Below are 25,359 nucleotides of genomic sequence, written 5' to 3' on the forward strand. Positions count from 1 at the left end.
CTATAGTGTTTATTTCTTGCAATAACATCTGATCTATTAATTTGATGCTACCTTCAATCTTGGCAGACATGCAACTTGGAGCACTGGGTCCTACTGGCACTGGTATCGATTAGGTGTTGTTGCTGCGAGAGATTAAGTTTAAAGCCACAAATTTATTAAAAAGAGAGAGAGAGAGAGACAGAGATACTCCTCCTTGCAGAAAGCTGATTTCCGAATATGGAGCTATTAGCTATACTTCAGAAAAGCCACTTAGGTCCAGTTCAATAATAAAAGGTACAAAAAGGCATCACAAATTGAAAGCAAGATATGCTGTCAGAATTCAGTCAATGGGAAAGGCTTATTATGTCTAATCACATTGGGTAACATCAGAGATGGATAAAGTATTTAGGAGGGACCAGAGACTACACTGAAAACTGAATCATTGTGGAGAAACACAAGTGCCTGATTAGAAAAAAAACTGGAGTTAACCAAGCAATGAATAAACCAGAGTCAAAACAACAGAACAAACAATGACAGGTAATCAACCAAGTGAGCCATACAAGAACTGGAATCTATGAATAATAAAGCATCCCATCAAACCTAACAAGGGAGAAAGAGTAATGCAAAAGCCATACAATAACAAGTTTAATGTCAGTGACTTTATTATGTTTGATGCAAATGTTGCTGAGAAAATGCTCTTAATTACAAGTTTCTATTATTTTGAGGAAGGAGGTGCATCACTTACATCCACAGCCAAAATATATGCCCCGATTGCTCTTTATGACTTGGCAGCTTATGAATACTTGCCAGTTATACAGTAAGTCCTCATTTTAATTTAAAGTTGTTTCCCATTAACATCATTGCTCTTTAGGACCTTTTCTTAAATCGGAGTCATCGGGGAGGGATGCGAGAGCGCAAGGGGGAGGGGGGGGGGCAAGAGCGGGAGGGGGGGAAAGAGCGGGAGGGAGGGGGCGAGAGCATGAGGGGGGAGGGAGGCAGCGAGAGCATGAGGGGGGAGTGAGGGAGCAAGAGGGGGAGGGAGGGAGCAAGAGGGGGAGGGAGGGAGCGAGAGGGGGAGGGAGGGAGCGAGAGGGGGAGGGAGGGAGCGAGAGGGGGAGGGAGGGAGCGAGAGGGGGAGGGAGGGAGCGAGAGGGGGAGGGAGGGAGCGAGAGGGGGAGGGAGGGAGCGAGAGGGGGAGGGAGGGAGCGAGAGGGGGAGGGAGGGAGCGAGAGGGGGAGGGAGGGAGCGAGAGGGGGAGGGAGGGAGCGAGAGGGGGAGGGAGGAAGCAATAGGGGGAGAGAGGGAGCGAGAGGGGGAGGGAGGGAGTGAGAGCGCGAGTGGGAGAGGGAGGCTGCAAGAGCGCGAGGAGGAGGGAGCAAGAGCGAGACGGGGAGCGAGGGAGGGGGAGGGAGTGCGAGTGGGGGAGGGAGGGAGCAGGAGCGTGAGGGGTGTATGAGGGGGGGATGGAGGGGAGGGAGGGGGGGGATGGAGGGGAGGGAAGGAAGGGGAGGGGAGGAAGGGGGAGAGGGGGGAGGGGGAGAGGGGGGAGGGGGAGAAGGGGAGGGGGAGAAGGGGAGGGGGAGAAGGGGAGGGGGAGAAGGGGAGGGGGAGAAGGGGAGGGGGAGAAGGGGAGGGGGAGAAGGGGAGGGGGAGAAGGGGAGGGGAGAAGGGGAGGGGGAGAAGGGGAGGGGGAGAAGGGGAGGGGGAGAAGGGGAGGGGGAGAAGGGGAGGGGGAGAAGGGGAGGGGGAGAAGGGGAGGGGGGAAGGGGAGGGGGAGAAGGGGAGAAGGGAGAAGGGGAGGGGGAGAAGGGGAGGGGGAGAAGGGGAGGGGGAGAAGGGGAGGGGGAGAAGGGGAGGGGGAGAAGGGGAGGGGGAGAAGGGGAGGGGGAGAAGGGGAGGGGGAGAAGGGGAGGGGGAGAAGGGGAGGGGGAGAAGGGGAGGGGGAGAAGGGGAGGGGGAGAAGGGGAGGGGGAGAAGGGGAGGGGGAGAAGGGGAGGGGGAGAAGGGGAGGGGGAGAAGGGGAGGGGGAGAAGGGGAGGGGGAGAAGGGGAGGGGGAGAAGGGGAGGGGGAGAAGGAGAAGGGGAGGGGGAGAAGGGGAGGGGGAGAAGGGGAGGGGGAGAAGGGGAGGGGGAGAAGGGGAGGGGGAGAAGGGGAGGGGGAGAAGGGGAGGGGGAGAAGGGGAGGGGGAGAAGGGGAGGGGGAGAAGGGGAGGGGGAGAAGGGGAGGGGGAGAAGGGGAGGGGGAGAAGGGGAGGGGGAGAAGGGGAGGGGGAGAAGGGGAGGGGGAGAAGGGGAGGGGGAGAAGGGGAGGGGGAGAAGGGGAGGGGGAGAAGGGGAGGGGGAGAAGGGGAGGGGGAGAAGGGGAGGGGGAGAAGGGGAGGGGGAGAAGGGGAGGGGGAGAAGGGGAGGGGGAGAAGGGGAGGGGGAGAAGGGGAGGGGGAGAAGGGGAGGGGGAAAAGGGGAGGGGGAGAAGGGGAGGGGGAGAAGGGGAGGGGGAGAAGGGGAGGGGGAGAAGGGGAGGGGGAGAAGGGGAGGGGGAGAAGGGGAGGGGGAGAAGGGGAGGGGGAAGAGAGGAAAGTGGAGAGCGAGAAAGAGGAGAGTGGCATACAGTGGGAAAGGAGAGAGAGAGAGAGAGAGAGATACAAAGTGGGAAAGGAAAGCAAGCACAAAGTGTGAGCTGAATTTGAGGAATGTTGAGGTTGAGACACAGACGTCGTGCTGCTCAGGGCTTGCTTAGGTGAGTTAATGTTATCTAATTTGAATTTATATAGTATTTAGGTCATATTCAGCAATTTAATTTATTTTGCAAGTTATTCATGCAAGGAATGCAGAGTGATGCACATGCGTACCGTATTTCAAATGGTACAGTGGTTATCCAGGCAAGAAATGTCCAAAGGAACCTAACTCTGGCTTAACATGGATTCCTTTCAAATCTACGATTCACTTAAAGTCGCAATTCTCAGGAACACAATCACAACTTTAAAAAAATTATAGACACGTTTATTTGTAATGTGTAACTTTAATGATTCACAAAACATGCGGTCATTGAGTAATTAAAAAAGAAACTGCCCATGGGCGGCATGTAGCACAGTAGTTAGCACTGGGACTGCGGCGCTGAGGACCCAGGTTTGTCCTGGGTCACTGTCCGTGTGGAGTTTGCACTGTCCGTATGCAGTTTGCACATTCTCCCCATGTCTGCATGGGTTTCACCCCCACAACCCAAAGATGTGCAGGTTAGGTGGATTGGCCACGCTAAATTGCCCCTTAATTGGGGAAAAAAAAATAATTGGGTACTCTAAATTTAAAAAAAAAAGAAACTGCCTGTAGATATGCAAAATGTTGGAAATTTAAACAGTACATAAAGGTTTGCGAACCACTGGCTTAAGGTTTGACTTCTGGACCAATATAAATTAGGAATGTCCAGACAAACTTTCAGTAGATCACTGCTTTTAGAACTCTGGTGAATCTAAAAGTAAATGACCAACATACTTAAAAAAAATAATTAGGTTATCAAAGTTAGTAACCTAATTCAGTTTACATTTTCTGACCTTACCTGGGGGAGGATGGAGAAACAGACACGTCAGGAATCCTTTTGACGCACTCAGAATTAAATAGTGAGAACACTTTAGATGCCACTCCTTGATAATAAATGAATAATTTGGGTGGGGGGGGGGGGGGGAAGAAGAAGAGAAGAAATAATTCTTAAATTAATTTAAGTATTTGAAATATTGAGATACTGCAAAATGAGAAAACATTAAGAAATATTCGCTTCATTGCTTTAATTATTAATGATGTGGAGATGCCGGCGTTGGACTGGGGTGAGCACAGTAAGGCGTCTTACAACACCAGGTTAAAGTCCAACAGATTTGTTTCGAATCACTAGCTTTCGGATCACTGCTTCTTCTAACCTGGTGTTGTAAGACTTCTTACTTAATTATTAATAGTCGTACTCAGTTGGAGAATTTGAACCCTTAGTAACAAATCCATCTACATTTTTAAATATATATTTTTTAATGTTTCCAATTAAGGGGCAATTTAGCGTGGCCATCTATCTATCCTGCACATTTTTGGGTTGTGAAGGCGAGACCTAAACACAGGGAGAATGTGCAAACTCCACACAGACAGTGACCCAGGATCGAACCCGGGTCCTTGGAGCAGTGCTAACTACTGCACCACCTTGCCGCCCTCGAATCCATCTACTTATAGGTGTTAATTGATAAGTACCTGTATTTGGTTTGAAGATAGGGCAGATCAATAGCGTAGGTTTACTGTCACCTGCCTATTTTGCCCCTAATAGGTGAAAAAGTACTTCCTTGTTTGAAATCAGGAAGAAACGTTGCTTTCAAAATTGGGTTATTCATTATAAATCTCTCATGTTCATTTTGGAATATTTTTCCCAGAAATTATGGAACAGTTTCGGGGGATTTGAGGAAAAGCCTTTTAACCCAGAGGGTGGTGATGGTCTGGAATGCACTGCATGGGAGGGTGGTAGAGGCGGGTTGCCTCACATCCTTTAAAAAGTACTTGGACGAGCACTTAGCATGTCATAACATTCAAGGCAATGGACCAAGTGGTGGCAAATGGGATTAGGTAGGTAGGGCAGGTGTTTTTCATGCATCGGTGCAGACTCGATGGGCTGAAGGGCCTCTTCTGCGCTGTATTATTCTGTGATTCTATGAGAATTGATATATGTTAAAAACTTGAAGACTGTTCCACTATTCAAACAGTTACATTTACCTCGTACTCATCAAAGGGTTCCAACAATTCAATCCTTTGTTTCTCCTGTTCTGGAATAAATCCAACATAAAACTCATTCATGTCAATACAATGACATTCCTCCCAGCCCTAAAAGAGTAAGCAATTACAGATAAATATTGTTACAAAGACAATAATTTGCTCCTTCATATATTCTGTTCTTAGTATTATGCACATTAAGTATTATGCACATTAAGATTTGCACAAAGTTGTTGAAACATCTCTCCGTCCCACTTTTGCAGCCTCCTTTTGAGGAGCCTTCCGTGATTTGTAGCTTGTCACATGGGAGGATCTAACATACCATACACCAAAGAAACCAGGATAGTTCAACTGGGAGAGCATTATGATGGATTCTCATGTTGCTTCAATGGATGAAAAAAAGACTGGTTGAAAATCTAAGTGGATGGCCTCTTGTTTGTGATGTTAAAGTCAAATCTCAATTTGCAAAACCTATTGCAAATACTGCATGTGAAGTCAGTGTTGGAGGGATGGATGGAGACAGTGGCTTTGCTCATCAGGAAAGCACTCAACTCTGTTCTCCTCAAAGATCAAAATTCTTTGATGCCAGAGACTTCTCCTTTTGGAACTGTCAAGATATTTTCTCCCCATGTATTGAGATCCAGTATGCAAGCTCTGAGGTTAGCTTTCAGATTGTCTTTATATTCAAGTGTGGGATATTCTGTGATGCAGGTTCCCATGCTCAGCTGGTTGTATGGTGCTATCTTTGGTATGCAGGAATTCTCAATGCAAACCACATGACTGACCTAGTGAAGCATTACAGCAAAGAGTTAAAGTCATTTGGTGTAATCCCAGATCACAGTAGCAAAGTAAATTTTAGGATCATAGAATCATACAGCACAGGAGGAGGTCATCTGTTCAACAGTGCCTCTGCAGGCTCTTTGATTGAACTATTCAATCAGTCCCACTCCCCTACTCTTTCCGCATAGCCGAATAAATCTTTTATTTTCATGACACAGAACTGAGCAGCCACTGCCTTCTGGGTATAGAGAACTCCAAAGACACTCTTTGCGTGAAGCAATTATCCTGATTTCAGTCCAAAATGTCCGACGCCATAATCTGAGACTAATCCCTAGTTCAAGACTCTATAACTAGGGGAAATGGTCTCTGGGCACCTACCCTGTCAAACCCTTCACTATTAAGCAAAGAGTCTCCTCAGTTTTCATCCCTGGCCCAGATACAGCTACAATTAAGCAGGCAGGCAGGATTTACTCCCAAGAATCCAGTAATTCCGAGCTCGCTGTTTGAAAGAGTGCAAGATGACTTTCAAATTTTCTTTCTGCTTATGTGTGGAGTCAGTATTGACCACATCAATGCAGTAATATCAAAAATTATCTGGTGCACAGGAAAATGATATAGATACAGCCCAACACTACATTGCATTATGCACTATCAAACATGTCATCGTCCTTTTTAATAAATATCTTAAAAAGATAAAGACTAAAAGTAGATGAACATGCATCAATTTACCCAGGGCAGCACGGTAGCACAGTGGTTAGCACAGTTACTTCACAGCTCCAGGGTCCCAAGCTCGATTCCAGGCTTGGGTCACTGTCTGTGAGGAGTTTCCTCCGGGTTCTCCAGTTTCCTCCCACAGTCCAACGATGTGCAGGTTAGGTGGATTAACTAAACTAAATTGCCCCTGGTGTCCAAAAAAGGTTGGGTGGGGTTGCGGGGATGGGATGGAGGTGTGGACTTGGGTGGGGTGCTCTTTCCGGGGACCGGTGCAGACTCGGTGGGTCGAATGGCCTCCTTCTGCACTGTAAATTCTATGATACTCCGGGACCCTGGCTTTTACCCAGTCTGGAGTGATTGGAAGATAGCCTATGAGGGGGCTTAGTATAAATAGACCTGGGCAATCAATTTTCATGCTAGTGGAACAAAAACAGAAAGTACTGGACAATCACAGCCGATTTGACTGTATCTGTGGAGAGAGGGAGCGAATGTTTCGAGTATGGATTAATCTTTGTTAAAACTGGAGAGAACTGGAAATGGAGTCAAATTTATACTGTAGTAGGGGTGGTGTGTTTGCTGGAGCAATGGGGCTGGATAGAGGGTTAGCAATAGGTGAAAATTGACAAAGATGTCATGGACAGAAAGACAAAGGGAATGTAAATGGTGGAGATGACCAAGTGGGGTACTGATAGTGCCACATCAAGAGATCAGTGTGTTAATGGCAGAACAAAGGTGAGCAGTGTCAAAGGACAACCTGGAGCAGGGAACTGATGGCCCAAGCAGAGTGGGGTGGGGGGAAACAATGATGAGGGAAAAACTCGCTTCTCTCTACACAGATGCTGTCAAGACTTTGAGATTGTCCAGTATTTTCTGTTTTTGCTTCAGATTCCAGGATCTGCAGTAATTTGTTTTTATCTTCAACCTAGCGCACATTGGTCCCACCACAAAACTATCTAAAACAATAAAGAAATTGATAAAAACTCAACACCAACTCAGTGAGAGGTATGGTGGTATGTGAAATGTAAAAATTCAGAGATAAAGTAGGTTGCTCTACTAACATGGAAACTAAGCAACATTGATATTTCAGCCTTGCAATATCATTTTGCAATTGTACTACAGCCGACTAGAAACTGTCTGACGCTGACACTAAACACCAAAGGTGGGAGGTGCTTCTCGCTCAGTGTTAAAATGTTTCATTTTGATGAGTACGGAGTGTTAATTATATCCTCTTGAAATAAGCTCCTTACAGATTACATAAAGATTCTTACAGGCTTAACAAGTCCAAGGTACTTACTTTAGACTTTAATGGAAGGGTAAATGGTAACGGAGACCATGTATTCTATATCCGACATAAAATGTATCGATGTCTAATTAGAAAACACATGGCACGCATTCATTAAATTACCTTCACTTATCTCTTCTCGGCCTTTTGGCTATGATCAAGCATCTGATCAAATCCAAGATCAGGTGCAATGTCTTTTCTTGTCAGCTTGGATCTTGTATGTCTCTCTTGTGGAGACCATAAATTGGTTTCAATTTGAATTTGAATTGGCTTTTGGAGCAAGCAATGAGATGACACTGCTCACCTTTGTTCTGCCATTAACACACTGATCTCTTGATGTGGCACTATCTGCACATTGGCTTTGTAACTTTAAGGATGAGATTTTAAAAATACTTTAAAAATTATCTTCACTCTTGGAATATCATCACAGAATTCCTCACTAAATATTAAAGCATCTGTTTGAAGATTCAATCATGATTTTGAATTTTACCATCTTTCAACCACATGAAAAAAATATTAATAGACATTTCAATGAGATTTTGTGAATGACACCCTCTACTCAAGTTTGCTGCGTGGAGAACATAATTGTGATAGACGGACTATCTGAGGTATTCAACTGACCTCATTTAAAAAACGTTTCCGTTGAGCTTCCTTTCCAGGAAACTGAGTGAGCGCGTACAGAGTGGAGTTCAACTGCGTAAAATGTCGCTGCATGACCTGACCAAAGGGGTCATCTGGACGTATCTGTTCATAGACCACAAATATAGCTGACGGAAATCGGTCCGCTGCCCAATGGATTACTGCTGAAGAGCTAGACAAAAATTTAACTGTTACAAATCTTGGGCTCATTATTGAAAAAAACCTAGCTTCAAGCAAAAAAAAAAGGGGTGGGATTCTCCGTTTCAGAGACTAAGCGCTGATGCCGGGATTGAATTGTGGTTGTTCTCTGGACCCGCTGGTCCCGGGGCCAATCAGGCCATGCTAACGGGCCTGCACTGGAGCCACTTGGAACTAGTGTAATTCCAAAGCACGCCAGCGTGTGATTCACCAGGATTGGGAATGGCACTTGAGAGCCTGACAAGCTGCAGCCGCATACAAGTACTCCACTTCCCACACACACACATTCCATCCACGAAGATGCCACCCCGAAGAGTAGCACTGAGGTTTGCCAATGCAGAGCTGGAGACACTGCTGGATGCCCTGGAGGAGAGGTGGACACCCTGTTCCCCGGGATGGGAAGGCGGCTGCAACGTTTCGACCTCGACTGGGCCTGTGCGCAGATGGCAGAGCCCTGAGCCCCACCACTAGGACTGGGCAGCAATGAAGGAAGAAGCTGCACAACCTCCTCCGAGCAGCCAAGTTGAGTCACCACCCCCATGCCACTCTCCCCCCCCCCATCTCCTTCCCCCCCCCCCCCCCCCCCCCCCCGCAATGCGGTCCAGTGGGCAGTGCTGGGTGAGGATGGGAACCGCCCCAGGCTAGCCAGGATGAGTCACCACCACCATACCCATGGCACCAACTCCTGCCCAACACTCCCGTAGCACTCCTCCCCCCCCACTCTCTTAGTGGGCCATTGAACCCCACACGCTGGCAGCCCCCTCACACCCCACCCTGCACCAAATGCCAACACCCATACCGCTCGCCATGGCCGGGTGCCCTGCACACACAGGCCACTGGTTGCGGGCCCCCTGATGTTCCCGTGTCCGAGTGTCTCACACTGTGCATTATCTGTTCCCCCAGGAAAAGGTGGCCCACAACTGCAGGGCACACAAGACGGGAGGGAGCCAGCTCGACCTGCAGCACCTCGCCATCGCAGAGAGGGTGTTGGATGGCAGTGTTGGAGAGCAGGCAGTCGCAGAGACGGAGGTTAGCATTAGAGAGCTAAGTGAGCCTCCAATGAATTGCGATGTCCCTATGGCGTGAGTCACCCCCACCCCTCCAAACCATGATCTAACCATGCGTCTTGTCTTTTCGCCTGTACGATCACCTGCCGATGAGGAGAGTCTATTTGGGGTCCCCCGCCGCAATACTCCGCCACCCTCCACCATCCCAGAGACATTCACCTCGGTTGGGCACTTTTCATGAAGACTCCTGGGGTACTCTCTGGTGCGCACCACACACATGCAGCGGTACATCAGATAGAGGTAGGAACCCCGAGGGGGTGGATGGTCAGAGGACGGCCCGGCCACAGGGACTTGCTGCCGTCCAGACGGGTCACCAGCTTCTGTAAAGAGTGGTCCCATCAATGTTGAAGACGCAGGCACATATCTGGGGGCTACAGGAGGAAATGTCAGGAGGAGTCCTGCAGGGGCAGGAGGCGGTGCTGACACGGTGTGTCACCGCACAGATAGCATCCAGGTGGAGGCCTCGGGTGCAATGGTATCGGTCATGGGTCAGGATGTCCAAGGCCTGGGGCATTCTGTACTGGCAGTGGCAGATGCACATGACAGGGCGGCCATGTCACAGGCAGCCACATGGATATTGCAGCAACACTTGGGTCATGGTTGCGGGCATCAAGGACATTGGCTTGGCGCTCACTGGCCTGAGCAGGACCCAGAGAGACACAGTCCGTGTGCTCCACGGCCGCGAGCATAAAGACTCTGGTCGAGAAGAGAGCGGGCCTCCAGGACTGGCAGCGCCAGGTGGCGGGGGAGCTCAAGGAGCTCGCTCCAGTCACACCTCAGTCCCAAAGCGTAGCCCGGGTACCATTGAGCACCCCATGGGAGGAGGAGATGACAGGGCTGTGCCAGGGATTCCTGCAGAAGCGGTGCTGGAACACCGCAGCGCCTCAGAGTCCCCTCCACCTGTCCCTTGCGCATTTGATGGGCAGCAGGCAGAACAGGGTAGCGCCACACCGCCTGTGACACTTGGAAGACTTAATGGGCCCAGTCGCTCCAGAGCACTGCCAAAGAGGACTCAGGTCGCAGGGCGAGATATGCAGAGGGCCGTCTCCACTTCTGCTGCACAGTCTGGGGAGCCAAATAGAAGGAGCTAAGGGCACGCAAGGTATGAAAATTAGACACCAGTTAAGGTGGCAGGGGCGAAGCACATTGGTTAGTGATGGGGACAGGGCACAATACTTGTATATATCACAATAAACACCTGCTCACCGACATTCCGAACTGCTCGGTTCTCTGTCTGAAGGATGTGGGGATGGGCTGGGCCTGGAGCAAAGGGTTTGCCAGGCCAGGCGTGGGAGGTGGACACAGGCCGGGGGGGGGGGGGGGGGGGGGGCAGTTGGGGGTTACCCCCGGGGTCACCTTGGGGGGCGGCAGGGGACGGAGCAAGAAATGTTGGGACGCCATGTAGTAGTGCCCACTTAGTGGATGACACACCACCACACACCCACCTGATACCCAACTCTAGGTAGATGCCAACTACTCCTGATTGGAAACTGGACTCCATTATTTGCAGGGGGTGAATCGTAGACATGTTAGCATGGTGAGTCTGACTAGTCCAACGGGCTGCCCAGTGGCCCTGGCTTGCACTGCAATCCCTGCCCGTGCATGTGTCCCACCGCCCCCCCCATTGCCCGACACTTTGCCCTCCACACGGCACCCCTGTCAGTACCTGGCACCAGGGGGGCCTCTAACCCCGCCACCCTTCCCTGCCAGCATACCCGTGGCTGGCACTACCCATGCCAGCGATACGCTCGGCAATTCCTGTCCTGGGCCCTTCTGTGGGGGCCACGTGATACCCCGCCAGCAGGGTGGCACCAGGTTGTGGGGAGATGGGAGGGAGTCAGCCACACCTCAAGGAAGTGACTGAGTTTGAGGGGAGAGCAGCCCAGCTGGCAGGGGTGGAGCGAGGCCAGGCCACTGGGGATGGGGAGACTGGATTCAGGTTTCCAACCAGTAAGGGTACATGCAAGTAATAGAAACCTCAGGCCCAAAGATGCCTCCATGTGGGGTCCCACCCCTGCTGTGGATATCTGAGCTAACAACCCAATTGCAATACTCAAATATTACAACTATGAAATAGCGAATAACTATTCCTTCGAACAATTTAAATTTGTAGTGGATTGCTCTCTAGTTAGATGCACTGGACCATCAATGTGGAAGGTGGAACAGGTCTGTAAGAACAAACACCCTTGTTGCTCAACTCTTTGAAAATAGCTGCGCATCCACCAGATTAAAATGACCATCAATCAATCCTGCAAATCAACTGTCCTTACCTTTCACCTTTCATATATGTCAGTACAACCTCTGATAATATCAGGGTCGGACAAGCGGGGTTTAGGCCAGTCTGCATTAGTAGATGATCTAATTCCACTATTTCAGTCAGGTCCATGCCAAGCAATTTGTAATCCATACTGCTAAGATACAGACGACCTGCAACTCCAAAAATGACATATGATTACTATTAGAAGACTGCCAAACCAGAATGAGATTTTCTTTTAAATGTAAGAAACACTTTCTGTAATGTTTTGGAACCTATGTATAATAGTTTATTTTAAGGTTGATAGTTTTGTTTGATGTATAAACTGGTTGTCATCGTCTATGAAACATATAAGAGACAAATATTAACATTCATGGGTACATATAGACATCCAGATTTTTGATGTCATTTCTAATACATGTTTAAACATTTTGTGCAACCTTAATTTCACACTGCCGAAATTATGAGACAAAAACACTGAACAGCCACTGCATGCAAACTATAATCCTATTTAGCAAGAATGCCTGAAATCATTCACCCATTGTATCACTGTCAAAAGCCTTGCCAAATTCAACAAGCATTTTCAATGAAGCATGTACTTGGAAAACAATCATACCCATCTGGGTTGGTCTAATTTCATCAATGCAGCCTATGAGCTCCACAAATTCCTGCTTGTTTTTAATCAGAGTGGCTTTGCGCTGAACAACATTTGGAAAATCCACCTCATAAACAACCACATTTTTCAGCTCCCCGCTTGCCTTTAGCCGAAAGTACAAGGAATCAAATCCAGCTCCCAGTGAAAGGATCTGTAGAAATGAGAATGCATATGAGGCTGCAATGTTGCATTTTAGTGGACTATTCTCATTTGCTGTCAGGACATAAATATTCAGAACAAGTATGATCCTGATGTATGCATACAATTACTCACAATTCAGTTGCACATTCGTAAGCTTAAACATAATGCATTTGCTCTCATTATATATAATTTAAACTAGTTCAGCAGGGGCTTGGGAACCTGAATTGTAGCTCCAGTATACAGGAGGTTGAGAGTAGTGAGGTCATGAGTAAGGTTTCAAAGTTGCAGGAGTGTACCGGCAGACAGGAAGGTGGTTTAAAGTGTGCCTTCTTCAATGCCAGGAGCATCCGGAATAAGGTGGGTGAACTTGCGGCATGGGTTGGTACATGGGACTTCGATGTTGTGGCCATTTTGGAGACATGGATAGAGCAGGGACAGAAATGGTTGTTGCAGGTGCCGGGGTTTAGATATTTCAGTAAGCTCAGGGAAGGTGGTAAAAGAGGGGGATGGGTGGCATTGTTAGTCAAGGACAGTATTACGGTGGCAGAAAGGACGTTTGATGAGGACTCGTCGACTGAGGTAGACTGAGGGCTGAGGTTAGAAACAGGAAAGGAGAGGTCACCCTGTTCGGGGTTTTCTATAGGCCTCCGAAAAGTTCCAGAGATGTAGAGGAAAGGATTGCAAAGATGCTTCTGGATAGGAGCGAAAGCAACAGGGTTGTTGTTATGGGGGACTTTAACTTTCCAAATATTGACTGGAAAAGCTATAGTTCGAGTACTTTAGCTGGGTCCGTTTTTGTCCATGTGTGCAGGAGGGTTTCCTGACACAGTATGTAGATCGGCCAACGAGAGGTGAGGCCATTTTGGATTTGGTACTGGGTAATGAACCAGGACACGTGTTAGATTTGGAGGTAGGTGAGCACTTTGGTGATAGTGACCACAAATTGATTACGTTCACTTTAGTGATGGAAAGGGATAGGTATATACCGCAGGGCAAGAGTTATATCTGGGGGAAAGGCAATTATGACGCGATGAGGCAAGACTTAGGATGCATCGAATGGAGAGGAAAACTGTAGGGGATGGGCACAATGGAGACGTGGAGCTTGTTCAAGGAACAGCTACTGCGTATCCTTGATAAGTATGTACCTGTCAGGCAGGGAGGAAGTGGTCGAGCAAGGGAATCGTGGTTTACTAAAGCAGTTGAAACACTTGTCAAGAGGAAGAAGGAGGCTTATGTAAAGATTCGACATGAAGGTTCAGTTAGGGCGCTCGAGAGTTACAAGTTAGCTAGGAAGGACCGAAAGAGAGAGCTAAGAAGAGCCAGGAGGGGACATGAGAAGTCTTTGGCAGGTAGGATCAAGGATAACCCTAGCTTTCTATAGATATGTCAGGAATAAAAGAATGACGAGGGTAAGAGTAGGGCCAGTCAAGGACAGTAGCGGGAAGTTGTGCGTGGAGTCCGAGGAGATAGGAGAGGTGCTAAATGAATATTTTTCGTCAGTATTCACACAGGAAAAAGATAATGTTGTCGAGGAGAATACTGAGATTCAGGCTACTAGGCTAGAAGGGTTTGAGGTTCATAAGGAGGAGGTGTTAGAAATTCTGGAAAGTGTGAAAATAGATAAGTCCCCTGGGCCGGATGGGATTTATCCTAGGAATCTCTGGGATCTCTGGGAAGCTAGGGAGGAGATTGCTGAGCCTTTGGCTTTGATCTTTAAGTCATCTTTATCTACAGGAATAGTGCCAGAAGACTGGAGGATAGCAAATGTTGTCCCCTTGTTCAAGAAGGGAAGTAGAGACAACCCCGGTAACTATAGACCAGTGAGCCTTACTTCTGTTGTGTGCAAAATCTTGGAAAGGTTTATAAGAGATAGGATGTATAATCATCTGGAAAGGAATAATTTGATTAGAGATAGTCAACACGGTTTTGTGAAGGGTAGGTCGTGCCTCACAAACCTTATTGAGTTCTTTGAGAAGGTGACCAAACAGGTGGATGAGGGTAAATCAGTTGATGTGGTGTATATGGATTTCAGTAAAGCGTTTGATAAGGTTCCCCATGGTAGGCTACTGCAGAAAATACGGAGGCATGGGATTCAGGGTGATTTAGCAGTTTGGATCAAAAATTGGCTAGCTGGAAGAAGACAAAGGGTGGTGGTTGATGGGAAATGTTCAGACTGGAGTCCAGTTACTAGTGGTGTACAAGGATCTGTTTTGGGGCCACTGCTGTTTGTCATTTTTATAAATGACCTGGAGGAGGGCGTAGAAGAATGGGTGAATAAATTTGCAGATGCCACTAAAGTCGGTGGAGTTGTGGACAGTGCGGAAGGATGTTACAAGTTACAGAGGGACATAGATAAGCTGCAGCGCTGGGCTGAGAGGTGGCAAATGGAGTTTAATGCAGAAAAGTGTGAGGTGATTCATTTTGGAAGGAATAACAGGAAGACAGAGTACTGGGCTAATGGTAAGATTCTTGGCAGTGTGGATGAGCAGAGAGATCTCGGTGTCCATGTACATAGATCCCTGAAAGTTGCCACCCAGGTTGAGAGGGCTGTTAAGAAGGCGTATGGTGTGTTAGCTTTTATTGGTAGAGGGATTGAGTTTCGGAGCCATGAGGTCATGTTGCAGCTGTACAAAATTCTGGTGCGGCCGCATTTGGAGTATTGCGTGCAATTCTGGTCTCCGCATTATAGGAAGGATGTGGAAGCATTGGAAAGGGGGCAGAGGAGATTTGCCAGAATGTTGCCTGGTATGGAGGGAAGATCTTACGAGGAAAGGCTGAGGGACTTGAGGCTGTTTTCGTTAGAGAGAAGGTTAAGAGGTGACTTAATTGAGGCATACAAGATGATCAGAGGATTGGATAGGGTGGACAGTGAGAGCCTTTTTCCTCGGATGGTGATGTCTAGCACGAGGGGACATAGCTTTAAATTGAGGGGAGATAGATATAGGATAGATGTCAGAGATAGGTTCTTTACTCAGAGTAGTAAGGGCATGGAATGCCCTGCCTGCAACAGTAGTGGACTCGCCAACACTAAGGGCATTCAAATGGTCATTGGATAGACATATGGATGATAAGGGAAGTGTAGATGGGCTTTAGAGTGGTTTCACAGGTCGGCGCAACATCGAGGGCCGAAGGGCCTGTACTGCGCTGTAATGTTCTATATATATATACCCGAGAATCTGTCCCTGACAACAGATTACAAAAATATCCAGAATGTTGTTTCTTGAAAGTGAATTCAGAATCTGGGAAAATTGATGTATAAAATGTCCGTATGCACAGGCAGACTTTCTATTCTAAGGTGATCAAGTACCAAGGTGAAAATTTGGGATTCTGTTCCTGTAAACACATTCCCAATCTTGATTGGCATTGGTGGTCTGATTTAGCGACTGAACATTCTTCACAGGATCCCACCTAATCAGCATCATACACATCATGAGGATAGCCATATAATAGCATTAGCAAAGGATAACGATCAATGGTCACATGTTTAATCACAAATGCACTGCGTGGACCTGAAGGGGCGGGTAACATAGTGGAAAGCTAAATATGCCTAATCATTATTTTCATGTAGTGAATGCATTTGTAGCAGAACGAGGCAATATCGCCAACAAACTCACCTGTCTCTGAGAGTAACTCGCTGTTTGTTGCAAAAAGCAACGCAGACTATAATCCACTGCCTTTGCCCTCACATAGTAGCCACTTCAGAGGGAAAAAAATAAAATTAGACTCCTATTGATGTTAGTGCAAATCTCAGACTATTCCAAGATACATCAAGTACAATTTAGTAGTTAAACAGTTCATCTTCATCAATTTCAAGCCTTTGGATGGAATTCAAGCTCAAATTCTGTAAACTAGTAAAATACATAAGCATAAATTATTTATTTTAAAATAAATTTAGAGTACCCAATTTTTTTTTTTCCAATTAAGGGGCAGTTTAGCGTGGCCAATTCACCTACCCATCTTTGGGTTGCGGGGATGAAACCCACGCGGACACAGGGAGAATATGCAAACTCCACACGGACAGTGAGCCGGATCGAACCCGGGTCCTTAGCGATAAGCAAAAATTATCATAGTGCATAAAACATTTTTCATTTTGGTTCACAACTCACAAAACGCTACATGAAGTTGCAAGTCATGCAATGGATTCCTTCTTTATTAGAAGCAGTTGTTATGGGCGAGGCGTTTTCAGAACCCCAAAATGTATCATGGAATTCAACCAACCTCTCCCTTTAATGAATTTGTTGCTTTTCCGAGCACACGGCTTTTCCCTAGGTGTGGAATTACAATTATGGACACATGGGTTTTAAACACAAAACACTGTTTATTCCATGAACTCAACTTAACATCTTAAATAAACATTGGATCTCTTAACACCTCTTACTTCAAAGATAACTCAGAAAATATTGTAACAGTAAATAACTCCTTAAAATGTTCCTTCAAACTTCTAAGAGACTGAACACCTTCAAACAGTATCACATCAGGTTAAAGGATTTTTTTTTCTTCTGTAGAATGGCAGAGATATATTAGCTTGGGTGACTTCAGCTCCAGCACCTTGCTTTCTTCATGCAGCTCTCTGGAAACCCACAGACACACCCACGCTGCTTTCTCAAACCTGGCTTTCTCCCTTCAAGCAGATCACAGCAAAACAGAACGTCTCAAGCTGCTGTCTCAAACTGGCTTTCTACTTTTAAACTGCTCTCAGCAAAACCAGCCAGGCACTTTTTAGCTGCTCTCAGCAAAACCAGCCAGGCACTTTTCAAACTGCTAAACCACCCTGCAAAATGGCTGAACTGAACGGAGCTCCACCCACTCTATGACATCACTGCTTTCTTAAAGGTACATTGCTTAAACATCCAGTTCTTAAAGGCACTCTCGCATGTCACCTCCCCCCAAGGAAAAAAAACCCCCATCAACTTCAAGATGGTTTCATTTTTCACCATCCACTAAGAAATGTATATGGTAAACATACCTTTTCGCTTTAAAAAAACACATGCAAACAGGTATAATAATATAGTCCATTTTTCTTTGTTCTTCCTCCAACCAAAATCCTTCTCGATTGACAGTCTCTTTGAACAAAGTCTCTGCACGATCCATCCATTCCTCTACTCCTCGACATTTCTCTTTAGAATCAGATACTTCAGTTCAATCTGACCACCGAGTCCCTTGCAATTCTCCAATACAGGAACATTGGTGATCACAGCTTTCAGGCAGTCAAATGCCTGTTGAAAGTCGGCTGTTCATTGACATTTTTTAGGTTTCTTCAGCAATTCCATCAGTGGAGTAATCACGCTACAAATCTTTGTCTTGAAGATAACGGAAACTCCGCAAGGGAAGTGATTCGGGCTTCTCCAAATTCACTTTCGGCTAGGTTCATCACCAAACCCGCCTCCTGAAGTCGATCGAAGAACTCCATACGATGTTTTAAATGTTCTTTCCATGTCTGGAAGTTGAAAATAAAAGCAGATCGCCCCACTTTCTCCATGCAATCCTTCAAAGGTAGGATAGGATAAGAGTCTGTTCTTGTAACTGCATTCACCTTTCTATAGTCCACACACAACTGTTGGGTACCATCTGATCTAGGTACCATCACTATGGGTGAGCTCCATTGGCTGCAATCCACTTCAATTATGCCATTCTTCAGCATACTGTCAATCTCTCTGATAACCTGTGCCAATTTTAAAAGATTAAGTCTATATGGATGTTGTTTGATAGGAACAGCATTTCCCACATCTACATCATGTATAGCCATTTTAGTACTTCCCAATTTATCTCTACAAACTTGCCCATGTGATATCAATAGCTCTTTCAGGTCAGTTCGCTTTTCCTCTGGGAGGTAACTTAATAATTTATCCCAATTTGTAAGAACATCCTCATTTTCCAATTTAATTTGAGGTATGTCAAATTCACAGTCATCTGGATTTGGTTCGTCACTTTGAGTTAGAATCATTAAAACCTCCTTTTTCTCTCCTTCCCTTTCAAAGTACCTTTTAAGCATATTCACATGACACACTTGGTGAGTCTTCCTTCTATCTGGTGTTTTTACCACATAATTCACCTCACTTAAGTTCCTCTCAATCTGATACGGTCCACTAGCTTTTAAAGGCTCCCCTACCACTGGTAACAACACTAAAACTTTATCCCCACTGGCAAAACTGCGAACTTTGGATTTCTTGTCCGCTACCCGTTTCATCACATTTTGTGCAATTTTCAAATGTTGTCTAGCCAATTCACCTGCTCTATTTAATCGTTCCCTAAAATGTGACACGTAATCCAATTGTGTAATTTCCGATTTCTCACCCACCAATTTTTCCTCAATCAATTTAAGTGGTCCTCTTACCTCATGACCAAAAATTAGTTCAAAAGGACTAAATTTGGTAGACTCATTAGGTGCATCCCTAATTGCAAACAATACGAATGGGATTCCTTTATCCCAATCCTCTGGATAATCTTGACAATACGCCCTCAACATTGTCTTTAATGTCTGATGCCACCTTTCTAACGCTCCCTGCGATTCTGGATGGTACGCAGTTGATTTAAATTGTTTTATTCCTAAGCTATCCATAACTTCTTTGAATAACTTTGAAGTAAAATTTGTTCCCTAATCTGATTGAATTTCAGTGGGTAGTCCATATCTAGTAAAGAATTTAAGTAACTCCTCCACACTCCTTTTAGCTGTAATATTATGTACTGGAATGGCCTCTGGAAACCTAGTATACACATCCATTACAGTCAAAAGATATTGATTCCCACTTTTTGTTTTAGGAAGCGGTCCTACACAATCGATTAGGACCCTTGTAAAAGGTTCCTCAAATGTTGGAATGGGTATTGAGGGTGCTGGTTTTATCACTGCTTTTCCCTATCACTTGACATGTGTGACATGATTGACAAAATTTAACTACATCTTTATGTAGTCCAGGCCAATAAAAATGTTTCTGGATTTTAGCTCGAGTTTTCCTTATTCCCAAATGACCTCCCACTGGTACCTCATGTGCAACTCGCAACACCTCCTTTCTATACCCTACCGGCAATACTACCAGATGAACTTCTGCCCACTTTTCATCCGCCTGCATATGTACAGGTCTCCATTTTCTCATCAAGACATCATTTTTACGGTAATAACATTCTGGTATACTCTCAGATTCCTCTTCCGTATATGCTTTCTGATTTATCCGTTTTATTTCTACATCTTTCTGTTGTAACTCCGCCAATTTTCCTGAACTAAAAATATCCGCCTCATCCTCCACCTGTTCTTGTTCTTTTTCAACCATCTGATCAAAACTCGTTTCTGATAATTGCACTTCAACTTCATCTTCACTCTTTGATTTATCCTCTTGTCTTAACCTGTGACTTTGCGACCTTGTTACTACACAATCCAGAAAAATCCCAGGATATTCTCCTTCAACACTTCAGTTGACTGATTTTCCAATGGCTTATCAACCACAGTAGGCACCACTCCCACCTGCAATCCAGCTATATCATTACCCAAGATAAACTGTATTCCTGGACAAGATAGTTTATCTATTACTCCTGCTACCACTTCACCACCATTCACTGGACTTTCCAACCTTACCTTATATAATGGAACGCTACTCCTCTCACCCTGAATTCCACATATCACCACCTTTTCTGGCAACATTCTTCCCAAACTACATAATTCCTCATCTCTTACCATTAAAGATTGACTAGCCCCTGCATTTCTTAAAATTGTGACTTCTTTACCTGCTCCTCCTGATACACGAGAAAACTTTACCCACACAAGTAAATTCTTTGAAGACATCTGGCACCTTCTTAACAATTAATTCTTGAACAGGCTGTACAATCGTTTGCACCTCCTTCGCTTCCCTTGGGCTTTCCTTTCCCGCTCTAACAAGCCCCACTGTCTTATCCTGTTTTATCACATCAGCCTTCCCAATGCTTTTCTTCAACTACCAACACTGTGACTTTACATGGCCTAGTTTATTTCAGTGAAAACTTCGAAAACTTTTCATTTCTTTTCCACCCTCCTGGATTTATTTTTTAATCTGAGGTACTCTCTTTATTGTCTCCCATCAGATCACCTTTACCTTTACCCCTTGAGTATTTCTCATGTCCCCAGTTTCTATCCCTCACCGGCTGAAACTGATGTCGGAAACCAATCTTTGATTTATGAACTAATTCAATCATCTGCCATTTCCGCTGCTAATCTCGCAGTTTTAACCCCGTTCTTCCACGAGTTCTTACTGCATCAGGAATTGAATTTTTAAACTCCTCCAAAAGTATAATTTCTCTGGGAGCTTCATACGTTTGGTCTATTTTCAAAGCCCTTATCCACCTCTCAAAATTACTCTGTTTGAGCCTTTCAAACTCCATGTATGTTTGACCAAATTCTTTCCTTAAATTTCTAAACCTTTGTCTGTAAGCTTCAGGCACTAGCTCATATGCACTCAAGATGGATTTCTTCACCTCCTCATAAGTTCCAGATACCTCCTCATACGTTCCAGATACCTCCTCCGGTAGTGATGCAAACACTTCACTAGCTCTACCTACCAGCGTTGTTTGAATCAGTAACACCCACATGTCCTGTGGCCATTTCATTTGTTTAGCTACCTTCTCAAATGAAATGAAAAAGGCTTTCACTTCCTTCTCGTCAAACCTTGGCAAAGATTGAACATATTTAAGTAGATCCTCACCACGTTTTCGACTATGACGCTCTGTCTCATTATCCTCATCCATCGCCTCCAACTGTACGTGTCCCTTTACGTCTGCCAATTTTAACTGATTGTCATGTTTCATGGCCATTTTCTGAAGTTCAAATTCCCTCTCTTTATCTTTTTCCTTGATCTGTATCTCCCCTTCTTTTTCTTTTTGTTCTGCTAGGGCTATTCTTTCTTTTCTCCTTTCTTCTCTGTCCTTTTTTTTCCTCTCTCTCTCTTTCTCTTTCTTTTTCCTTTTTCTCTCTTTCGCTTTCTTTTTCTTCTCTCTCACTCTCGTATGCCAGCCGCTTTAATTCTTTCTCATGCTCCATTTGTTTAATTTGCAACTGAATTTTTGCCATTTCTAATGAGTCAAACTCTATCGCAGGCAACTTTAAATGCTTAACCACCACCATAATTACCTCATCTTTTTTGCATTTTATCAGGTAATGTTAACTGCAATGTTCTTGCCAAATCTAACAGTCTGCTTTTTGTTTCTGTCCGTAGGGTACTACGTGTAACATTCTCCAGCCCCAAAAACTTCTGAGCCTCTGAAAGAGCCATTGTTCACAACACTCTCCCCATTTAAACTAAAATACCACACCGGAGAAGCAACAATCCTTCACTGTCTTTAGGTTCACAAAAGTCAATCCAATAGATAAGACTTTTATCCCCCTCGAGCCCCCAATTGTTATGGGCGAGGCGTTTTCAGAATCCCAAAATGTATCATGGAGTTCAACCAACCTCTCCCTTTAATGGATTTGTTGCTTTTCCGAGCACGCGGCTTTTCCCTAGGTGTGGGATTACAATTATGGACGCGTGGGTTTTAAACACAAAACACTGTTTATTCCATGAACTCAACGTAACATCTTAAATAAACATTGGATCTCTTAACACCCCTTACTTCAAAGATAACTCAGAAAATATTCCAACAGTAAATAACTCCTTAAAATGTTCCTTCAAACTTCCAAGAGACTTAACACCTTTAAACAGTATCACATCAGGTTAAAGGATATATATATATATTTTCTGTAGAATGGCAGATATATATTAGCTTGGGTGACTTCAGCTCCAGCACCTTGCTTTCTTCATGCAGCTCTCTGGAAACCCACAGACACACCCACGCTGCTTTCTCAAACCTGGCTTGCTCCCTTCAAGCAGATCACAGCAAAACAGAACTTCTCAAGCTGCTGTCTCAAACTGGCTTTCTACTTTTAAACTGCTCTCAGCAAAACCAGCACGGTAGCATTGTGGCTAGCACAATTGCTTCACAGCTCCAGGGTCCCAGGTTTGATTCCGGCTTGGGTCACTGTCTGTGCGGAGTCTGCACATCCTCCCCGTTTGTGCGTGGGTTTCCTCCGGGTGCTCCGGTTTCCTCCCACAGTCCAAAGATGTGCAGGTTAGGTGGATTGGCCATGATAAATTGCCCTTAGTGTTGGGTGGGTTACTGGGTTATGGGGATAGGGTGGAGGTATTGACCTTGGGTAGGGTGCTCTTTCCAAGAGCCGGTGCAGACTCGATGGGCCGAATGGCCTACTTCTGCACTGTAAATTCTATGAAAACATAAATTCTATGAAAACATAAATTCTATGAAACCAGCCAGGCACTTTTTAGCTGCTCTCAGCAAAACCAGCCAGGCACTTTTCAAACTGCAAAACCACCCTGCAAAATGGCTGAACTGAGCTGAGGTCCACCCACTCTATGACATCACTGCTTTATTAAAGGTACATTGCTTAAACATCCAGTTCTTAAAGGCACTCTCGCATGACACAGTGCTCCGAATAAATTCACAGTGTTGAAGCCATTTTTGTGCTGGCACTCAGTTAATCTTGATTCCAAGATCGGCATTTATCACCTGGCTCTCTTATTCTGATGAAGATATCAAAGACTTAGTTTATCATGGGTCTATGATTCTGCCACCAAGTTACATGATCTTGATTATTTACAGATTCACAGAATGGTCTCAGTACAGAAGGAGGCCTATCGGCCCACTGTGTCATGCTAGTTCTCTGCAAAAGTAATTTAACCTAGTCCCACTTGCCCGTACTATGTCACATAGTACTGCAAATGTTCTCTCTTCAGGTGCTTATCTTATTCACTTTTGAAAGGCAGGATTAAATCTGCCTTTAGCACTCTTGCAGGCAGTATATTCCAAAACATAACCACTTGCCAGGTAAAAATGTTTCTCCTCATATCGCTGTTGGTTCTTTTACGATCATCCAACACATCAGTGTTTTCGACCATTCCACCAACAGGAACAGCAACTCTCCTTCTGTTTAGAACCTTCCCGATTTTGAATGCAGAATCACTGCAGCACCGAAAAAGGCCACTTTTGTTTATATAATAATCTTTATTGTCACAAGTAGGCTTACATTAACAGTGCAATGAAGTTACTGTGAAAAGCCTCTAGTCGCTACATTCCGGCGCCTGTTCGGGTACACAGATGGAGAATGAGCAAATTACCGAACAGCACATCTTTCGGGACTTGTGGGAGGAAACCGGAGCACCCAGGGAAACCCTTGCAGACATTGGGAGTAAGTGCAGTCTCTGTACAGTCAGTGATCTAAGCCGGGAATTGAACCTGGGGCCCTGGAGCTGTGAAGCAATAGAGCTAACACGGGGAGAAATCACTGAGCTACCATGCTCCCCTTGGCCCATCATTCAAATCCTAATCACTCACTGCATGAACAAATACATTTTCCCTCATCTCGCCATTGCTTCTTTGGCCAATCTGTGCGCTCTCATTCTTGAACCTTTAACTAGCGGGAACAGTATCTCGTTATTTACTCTGTCTGGATCCCTCATGATTTTGAATACCACTATCAAATCTTCTCTCAGACTTCTCTTCTCCAAGGAAAACAGTCCCAACTTCTCCAATCCATCTTCACATTTATTCACACTGAACACACCTGTCACTTATCATCCCACTCCATCAACCCCCTTTTGAAGTTCTACACTATCCATCTCATAGTTCATAACACTTCCAAGTTTTGTATCATCAACAATGTTTGAAATTATGCCCTCCACACCAAGATCTAGGTCATTAATATAGATCAGGAAGAACAAGGGTGCCAACATTTGACGCCTGGGGAACTCTATTAGCAACCTTCCTCCAGTCAAAATAACATCCCTTTAACCACTACTCTGTTTCATGTCACTCGGCCAACTTTATATCCGTGTTGCTACTGAACCTCTTATTCCATGAACTATAAACTTCGCTCAGAAGTCTGTTGTACGCCACTATATCAAATGCCTTTAGCAAGTCCACGCACACCGTATCATTGCTTCGTAATTACTCTCATCAACCCTATCTGTTATGTTTCAAAAAAACTCCAGCAAGATAGTTGAACACGATTGTCCCGTAACAAATCCTATCAATTTTCTCCCAAGTTATTGTTTCTAGATGTTTCCCCACCAAATTAAACTGTAATTGCTGGGTTTATCTTTACACCCTTCTTGAAGAAGGGCAAAACATTTGCAATTTTCCAATATTCTGGCACCACCCGAGCCGAAGGAAAACTGGAAAATTATGGTCAGTGTCTCTGTAATTCTCACTCTCACTTCCCTCAGCATCCTTGGATGCATCACATCCGGTCCTGGTGCTTTATCACCTTTAAGTGCAGAGTCTGTCTATCTACTACGTCCTCCTTATCGATTTTAAACCCAAGTGTCTGAACAAACTCCCCTTTCACAATGACTAGCCAGTCACTTCTTCCTTGGTAAAGATAAATGCAAAATATTAATTTTATACTTCAGCTGTGCCGTCTACCTCCATGCATAAATTTCCTTTTGGTCCCTAATCAGCCCCACTCCTCCTTTTATCATCCTTTTACTATAGGCAATTTGCTTATTGAAGATTTTTGGATTTCCTTTTGTTAGCTGCCAGTATCTTCTCATACTCTCTTTGTTTTCCTAATTCCCCTTTGAACCTTCATTATTCGTTCTGGTTCTCAATTGTACTATCCATTTGACATCTCTCATAAGAACATTTTTTTCAGCGAGTTCTGAATTTGTCCTACCTTCCCCCTTTGTGGGAATATACCTTGACTGTACTCAAACCATCTGTCATTAAAGGCAGTTGATTGATCAGTTACAGTTTTGCATGGCAATGCTATTTACATGTCAATAGAAAACTTCTGGATAGCTGCCAGTCTTGAAATTCTCCTGAACACACTTAGAAACGTGGTTCAGAAAACTGTATAGGGTGGGGAAGTGAAGGATAGAAAACTGGTAGTTCCTGGGGACTC

The 25,359-nt window shown here is 45.3% G+C and overlaps 1 protein-coding gene across 4 annotated transcripts in view; it reads right to left on the minus strand.

Annotated features, from left to right (window-relative positions):
• Positions 1-25,359, minus strand: part of lcmt2 (leucine carboxyl methyltransferase 2) — a 56,462-nt gene that overhangs the window by 25,083 nt on the left and 6,020 nt on the right. For 2 of the 4 annotated variants that reach the window (XM_072479407.1, XM_072479397.1), the window contains exons 2-8: positions 17,410-18,105; positions 16,058-16,139; positions 12,264-12,453; positions 11,664-11,820; positions 8,111-8,300; positions 4,717-4,824; positions 3,533-3,617 (exon numbers count right to left, since the gene is read on the minus strand). In XM_072479407.1, the coding sequence (XP_072335508.1) occupies positions 3,533-3,617; positions 4,717-4,824; positions 8,111-8,300; positions 11,664-11,820; positions 12,264-12,453; positions 16,058-16,139; positions 17,410-17,534 (937 nt within the window). In that variant the 5' untranslated portion in view covers positions 17,535-18,105. The remainder of the gene's footprint in view (positions 1-3,532; positions 3,618-4,716; positions 4,825-8,110; positions 8,301-11,663; positions 11,821-12,263; positions 12,454-16,057; positions 16,140-17,409; positions 18,106-25,359) is intronic. The other 2 variants (XM_072479386.1, XM_072479418.1) reach the window with 1 other exon arrangement.

The sequence above is a fragment of the Scyliorhinus torazame genome, chromosome 2, assembly GCF_047496885.1.
Source record: "Scyliorhinus torazame isolate Kashiwa2021f chromosome 2, sScyTor2.1, whole genome shotgun sequence".
Taxonomy (NCBI): domain Eukaryota; kingdom Metazoa; phylum Chordata; class Chondrichthyes; order Carcharhiniformes; family Scyliorhinidae; genus Scyliorhinus; species Scyliorhinus torazame.